Consider the following 7,328-nt stretch of genomic DNA (forward strand, 5'->3'; position numbering starts at 1 on the left):
GGTCTCACAGCGACTCCTAGTGATCAAAAAACAAATTGCAGTGACCTGTGCATGCCGGGAAGGCCGTGACGTCAAGGGTGGGATTGCAGAGGCGAATCATCATGGCGGACACCAGGCTGTACGATCTGCTCGGAGTTCCTGCGAACGCGTCGGACTCACAGATCAAGAAGGCAAGTCCACGGTCTAGATAAAGTCCACTTTGTTGATAAACGTATCATGAATCGATTCAGTGGTTACAGTGCCGCACAGATCGCCTGTAGCTTGCGGGAAGCCGGTTACCGTGTGACACCGGCCGGCCTCCGCGTTTTTCTCTCCCCCCATTCTAGCAATTTCTGTGGAACATTTCCGGCGTACTTCTGGCATGTTTAACCCACATAGTGGCGTGATCTCGTGGGCGATTAGACAAAAAATCATTTTTAATGGTTATCTGGAACTGAAAGCCTGCAATATTGGGTCAAACAGGTTTAAGGCTATTTCTACGTGTTGGAAAACTCTTGGTTTCTGTTTCACCCCAAGCCAAGTCTGTGTGAACTTGTCTGTGAACTAACTGATCCCTGTCCTCTCTTCGGACAGGCGGGCTTCTGTCCACTTTCCTCTGAATCTACAGCGTCGTCACATAGCCCCGTGATTGACAGACTTGTACTATGTTTCCTAGATACCCTAGAAATGTTTTTAATTGCTTGAAAATATGGTAATTTTGAAATGCGGAGGGGTAACATAATTTTGGACTAGCCCTTTTCCTAAGTAACGACCACATGCCCTCCCCAGCCGGCGTGGGACAAAAGAGCGCACAGGGGCCCGTTAGTTTCAGTTGTAACGACTATCAAGTAGGGAGTTTTTCTTTTGTACTTCCAACTACTGATTCATGTATCATGGTGCGTTATTGTTAGTGTAACAAATCATGCAAGGCTATTTTCTTGATTAAAGTTGAATCCTGCCCCCCTCCCCACCCATGCTCATGACATGAGCCAGCCTCGGTCATGTGACATGTCATTTTTTTCACTTGAACAATTGAACAAAAGCATTTTTTTTTACAACCATGCTTTGAAACTACTTAGATATATCTTCTACATTTAACATTGTCTCATATTTTTGGTTTATTTTTTCAGGCGTACCACAAACTGGCTAAGGAATATCATCCAGATAAGAACCCAGAACACGGAGAGAAGGTAAATGTCATATATGAAACTCAGTGGCATCTCTTTTTTAGGTCAGTCGGTGTAACCACCTTTTTTTTGATAAGGACATAGAAAGTAAATCCATGACATCCTCTGCAGACTGCAAAAATAGTGAAATAGGTAAAAAAAAATGATGGATAAGAAGTTTTGAAATAGACACCACAAACATTGTAAGAAGAATTGAAATTGAAGTGACAAAACATGGTCCCAAAGTGGACCCAAACTAGATACGTTTTCTTTCCATCTTGGGCCTACTGCCCATCCTTGGGCATAGGCCTTGAACTAGATCACTGTACACTAGATACGTCAGGGTTCTCCCCAGAATTTTTTAGTATAGTGGAGGGGCTGGCAAAAATAACCCGCACCAACGCGCTGCGCTTTCATGAAAATGGGTTCATTTTGCAATGACAGAGGGTGTCAAATGCTACAAGTATAATATATTGTTGTGATTCCTTTGTTGTGAAGTGGCAAAATGACTATTGTTTTGATCATTGCTCATTCACAAGTTTTTGCAGACAATGCTGACTGGAAAAGTGATGCCACTTGGCACAAAAATCTGTGAATTGTCATTAATTTTAGCAAAACTAACAAAGAAAATAGGGAAGAAACACACTAAATTTGAAAAATACATGTAGTATAGTGGAGCTGGCTGAGAGTATAGTGGAGGGCCTCTCTTATTCCACCCTCTGGGGAGAACCCTGTACGTAGATAGCACTAAAACTTGTTGCCATAGATGTTTTCTTTTTCTATACACGATGTCATTGATGCCATCTATGGTTTTGGGTTGGGTTTTTACTTGCTAAGGTGACTGAAAAAGGCCATTAGACATCATTTTATTACAGGATTGAAATCACAGAATTGTTACAATTCTTGTTTCATTTTCAGTTTAAAGAGATCAGTTTTGCGTACGAAGTACTGTCCAATGCAGAGAAACGAGAGACGTACGATCGCTATGGACTGGATGGACTGAAGGAAGGGGCTGGCGGTGCAGGGGGAGGTATGTAATATATTATAAAAAACCAAGTCTGTTATTGTTGTTGTTTGTGTATTTTCTGAGTTTCACTTGATGGTGTACTTGAAACCATTCATCAGTATAGCTGACCCATTTTTGTGTCTATCTAGATGGCTTATGTCTCTCTAATGTGGTGAAATTTATTTGTTATACTTTTGCAGCGGAAGACCTGTTTTCACACATCTTCGGAGGGGGACTGTTCGGAATGGGGGGGTTCGGGGGCATGGGAGGGGGGCGTCGACGTGGTCCCAGAAGAGGAGAAGACATGATTCACCCTCTAAGGTGAGCGTGTGTCTTATTTTTGTATTTTTGCTTACATTTTTGTGTGCGAAGAAACTGAAGAAAATATTCTGTTATTTTGTTTTATGCTATGTTGATGCCATGTAAAAGGTTTGCTTGAAAGTATCTCAACCATATTTCTTTCTTTATCTTGTCTTTCAGAGTTTCTTTAGAAGACCTGTACAATGGCAAGACAAGTAAATTACAACTCAGTAAAAACATCATCTGCAGTAGATGCCGGGGGTAAGTTTTGTCGTCATGGCTTATTTAGAAATCTGGGGTTCATTTTTCATCTACTTTCTTATGTAATACAAAGTGATAACAGTGGTAAGATTCTGCTAAAACACATGTCTAGGCAACAAGATACTATATTGTAACTGATAGTAAAAAATACAGAAATACTCTTAGAGTTGTCATCTCATAAAATAATGTTGGTCAATGGAGGATGCCTGTAGATGTTTCTTATGTGCATAAGATGAAGTCCTCTAACTAGCAACTATCTTCCAGACAAGGGGGCCGACCAGGTGCCGTCCAGCCCTGCCGCGTATGTCAAGGTCGCGGAGTCAAGGTCACCATCCGGCAGCTCGGACCAGGCATGGTACAGCAGATGCAGTCAGTCTGCTCCGACTGTAACGGAGAAGGTGAGTTCCAGGATCGGCTCAGCAGATACATGTAGAATTGGAAGGAGATACTGTAAATGCATTTAAGTTCGCGGGGATTTAATTTCGCGGTAGTGGGGAAAATGACTTTTCGCGGTGGTTTTAATTTCACGGCAATAGCATAGACTGCAGTCTAATACCATAATAGAAAAATGTTTGCTGTGGTTTTAAGTTTGCGGTGAAGTGGTCACTGCGAAAACCGCGAACATTAATCCACCGCGAACATTTCTGCATTTACAGTAACAGAAAATGAGACAAGCTTATAGATACCGTGTGGTGAGCTATTGGATACTCAGTGGTCGAGCAGGTTTTAAAGAGGTTGGTGTTAATGGAGTTTAGGTTTGCAGTAAATGACATGTTTGAAGTCTTTACATATACAGTTACTGTGTGCTGAAGAAAGTGGGTGGCAGTGGCGATGATGATCATTTTTGTATGAAAATGATGAAAATATTGTCATTTTGGGAAAATCAGAGCCCCAGCTTTTTGTCACCTACAAGTTGGAAGTGCAGTCATTGATTTTGTCAGTTAAAATTTAGAAAGCGGTTTTTGTGTTGCTACTGTGTCGTCTTGCTTTGTAGTTCTCAGTCAAGTTCCAGCTAACAATGTAGTAGTCACAAAGATTAGAAGTAATGCACACTATCTCCACATGTTCTTCTATTAGTTTACAAATAGCAAATCTTGTTAGTGGCAAGTGTTTCATCTATTATTATACACATTATTACCTCCAGGAGAGATGATCAACGCTCGTGACCGCTGCACCGCCTGTCAGGGCAAGAAGGTTGTGAAAGAGAGCAAAATTCTGGAGGTCCACATCGACAAGGGCATGAAGAACGGACAACGCATCACCTTCAGGGGGGAGGGCGACCAACAGGTGGGTCACGTCGATAAAGGGTATACATCCAGGTAATAAGATACGCAAAAAGTTACTCAAGCAACTGGATATGGTTTTGGAAACAGTCAGATGTTTCAGACAACCATCCGTTGTCTTTCGTCAGTGACACTGGAGAGATTTTGTTGGAGACATTTTTTATATCCTAGCTTTGAATTGACTTGCAAAAGAGATCTAGTTGGAGAACAGGTTTATCCTTACTATGAATTAATATGCAAAAAGGGGAGGAAGACAATATTTTAGTAGTCCAAAGGAAACAAGGGTAAGACAAGTCAAGACCGTGTTGATGCAAATGATTTAATAAGCTCCTGTTGTTTGAATTACAGGTGGGTTATACCACTGGGCACGGGAGGGGGACTAGCATGCTTTCCTTCACATTTTCTCATTATTCCTAATTCCTATACAAGAACATATAAAGATGTACTGATATTGAACCATATGCTTTTGTTCCCAAATTTTTAAGTGTGTTAAGATTTAGAATAACAAGTTTTTACTGTCCCCCCCAGCCTGGAGTGGAAGCCGGTGACATCATCTTGGTTTTACAAGAGAAGGATCACGACAGATTCCGGCGTGATGGCCCCGACCTCTTCCTCACACACACGGTCGGGCTGACGGAGGCACTCTGTGGCTTCACGCTCAACGTTAAACACCTAGACGGGAGAAATTTGGCTATTAAATATCCCCCAGGATCTGTGATAGAACCAGGTAAGTGATCCTCAGACTGTACAGTTGTAAAGGATTATGTTCTACTTCTGTAAAAATTTGGATGATCTTCACTTCCAACTGTACATGACCTTATGTACAATTCAAAATAAAGCACTTACCAACAAGCTTTCGATCAGCACTCTGATTCTTCTCAAGTTGAAATGACCCAAAGCCTAAGTCACGCATCCAGAACGGAAGTGTGACATCAGCAAGGGGTCAAAGGTGCTTGGAAGTCTGTTTCGGCCCTCGTCCCGGTGGAGGGAAGGTTGGTGGTCTCTGATGTAAATGACCTCTTTCACTCCCCTGTGAAAGTAATCCTGTTCGGAATCCAGTATTTTCACCTTGTATCCAATATCTTCCTTTGACCCTTTGCTGATGTCACACGTCCGGTCTGGATGTGAGACATTGCATTTTGGGTCATTTCAACTTGATAAGGATTAGAGGACTGATAGAAAGCTTGTTGATAAGTGCTTTATTTTATGTACAGATATAAAGTTCCTCACACAAGTTTGTGTCCAATTGTTAACGTTTGTTGTGATGTTGTTCCAGGTTGTATCCGGGGGGTCGTCGGCGAGGGAATGCCAATCTATAGGAACCCATTCGAGAAGGGAAACCTGTACATAAAGTTCGACATCAAATTTCCAGAGAATAATTTTGTTGATGAAGCTAAAATGAAGGTAAGTGACCGTAGGCATTTAATGATGTACGTCCCCATTTCTCTGGGTTGGAGATAGCTGTCTACTATTCATACCATAAAAAATCAAGTTCTGAATTTGTCCAAGTTTTTTAATGGGATTGATTTCACCTTCATATTTGCAAGCTGAAGAGATTCTTCTGTAAGGTGTCCTTTTGAAGTTCATGATCCCAGCTACTTTAAAACAATGTCCTTTTCCATCTTCAAAATCTAGGGATCTATCATCTAGTTAGTGCACTACGCTAAAATTTGTGACCACCACGCTAAAAAGAGGACCACTACGCTAATTTTCAACTAGTGTTGAACAACTTCCATCAATCATACTTGTTGAACAATGTCTAATCAAATACGAAAAATGATAATATGCCACTCAGAATATCACAAGTACATGTGATGTTAACAAAGTTAAATCCCCTCACGGGTACCTTAGTATCATGCCAAATTTTTACTCTACATTTTCAAAATCTCACCAATGGAAGGGCCAAGACCCCCTTCCACACCATTGCCATTACGCTAAAATAAAATCCTGGCTAGAACCTTGAAATCATTGTTGTCTTTCCCCCCAGACCCTGGAGGGGTTGCTGCCGCCCCGCCCCACCATGCCCCACCCCGCGGGGGATGTGGAGGAAGTAGATCTCATGGAGTACGAGTCCACCAGGGGAGCGCCCGGCGCCAACAGCCGGGAAGCCTACGATTCCTCGGACGATGAGGATGGACCGAGGGGCGCAAACGTTCAGTGTGCACATCAGTAGCAACGTTGTCATGGCAACACAGCTTCTGTACCAGCATGTACAATGTACTTATAGAGGCACACCCTGATGTTAGAAAAGTGGGGAGGGGGGCATTGTTACTATTTAGGCCACATAAACCTGATTTTGTGGAGGATAGTCTGCACACATCAATTTTATCCCATTCCTTAAAAAAGAATTGTCCCTTTGACATATGGGCAGTGAGCATGTTCAGAAGCCCTTCATGCAACAATCACAGTGAGAAACACAGTCAAACCTGTACCAGTGTCCAGTGACCACCTTTGCATAAGGATCAACTGTCTATTTTGGCTACTCTTTGGTGGTCCTTTAGAGTGGCCACAGGTTGCCACACAGATTTGACTATATTTGTTTATTGTCTTGAACTATCTAAGCATATGTTAGACCTTAGAAAACACATTTCCCCCTACACAAATTTTATCCATAAAATCTATCTTATGAGGCCTAGGTAACACTAACAGTCCATGCTGCACATACATGTACATGTACACATATGCTAGTCAGTCTGCATCATAGCTACAGTACAGTCATAATGACAGGTTTAGATAGCCAGGTATCCAGCAGTATCATAGCTCCAGAGTCTCTTCTGTCCTCTACGCAAATACGTAGAGGAAAGAAGAGACTAGGGAGCTATGATACGGCTGGATACCAGGCTAAGTTTTAGACCCTCACTTGGGAGATTACTACTAGTAAACTGAAAGCTGCTTATATAGTTCTGGGGTTGTAAATGCTGGCAATTAATCAGATGCATAGACTAGTATATTGTGGGTAAATATTTCTGATTTGCCTAATGTATGAGTACACATTGACCATGTACAGTTGTTAAATGAGAAATACTAGTAGGTATCTGTGTAGAACAGCTCAGCAGGCAATGCAAAACACTTCAATGGAGCGAGTGAAATGTTCATGTTATTTTGTCTTGAAATAGTCCCATTTTCGTGTACAGTTCACCACAGTAGTCACACCATAGGCCACGCAAATACAACAACTCGGTCGTCAGCGGAGCTTTGTCACAAATTGGAACACATCAGGGATGATTTTAAGCCATGTTTAGTTGCCATGACAAATGGTGATTAAAGAAAACACTTATTTTTACCATGGTACGTCATCATAAACTAGTAATACACAAAATTAGCCACACAGCA

At 41.8% G+C, this 7,328-nt stretch overlaps 1 protein-coding gene across 1 annotated transcript; it reads left to right on the forward strand.

Moving 5' to 3' along the window:
- The first annotated feature begins 18 nt into the window (after window positions 1–18).
- LOC118417748 (dnaJ homolog subfamily A member 2-like) lies at window positions 19–6,588 on the forward strand. Its single transcript, XM_035823448.1, has 10 exons — window positions 19–170; window positions 1,110–1,169; window positions 2,064–2,175; window positions 2,352–2,472; window positions 2,632–2,712; window positions 2,977–3,110; window positions 3,857–3,999; window positions 4,524–4,722; window positions 5,272–5,399; window positions 5,983–6,588. The coding sequence occupies exons 1-10, from the start codon at window positions 102–104 to the stop codon at window positions 6,166–6,168; spliced, it is 1,233 nt and encodes a 410-aa protein (XP_035679341.1). The 5' UTR covers window positions 19–101; the 3' UTR covers window positions 6,169–6,588.
- The last annotated feature ends 740 nt before the right edge of the window (window positions 6,589–7,328 follow it).

The sequence above is a fragment of the Branchiostoma floridae genome, chromosome 6 (genome assembly GCF_000003815.2).
Source record: "Branchiostoma floridae strain S238N-H82 chromosome 6, Bfl_VNyyK, whole genome shotgun sequence".
Classification (NCBI taxonomy): Eukaryota; Metazoa; Chordata; class Leptocardii; order Amphioxiformes; family Branchiostomatidae; genus Branchiostoma; species Branchiostoma floridae.

Coding starts and splice junctions, on each gene's coding strand:
- LOC118417748 (XM_035823448.1), top strand. CDS start 102: ATGGCGGACACCAGGCTGTACGATCTGCTCGGAGTTCCTGCGAACGCG. Junction 171..1,109: donor CGGACTCACAGATCAAGAAG/GCAAGTCCACGG, acceptor TTATTTTTTCAG/GCGTACCACAAACTGGCTAA. Junction 4,000..4,523: donor GGGGGGAGGGCGACCAACAG/GTGGGTCACGTC, acceptor TGTCCCCCCCAG/CCTGGAGTGGAAGCCGGTGA.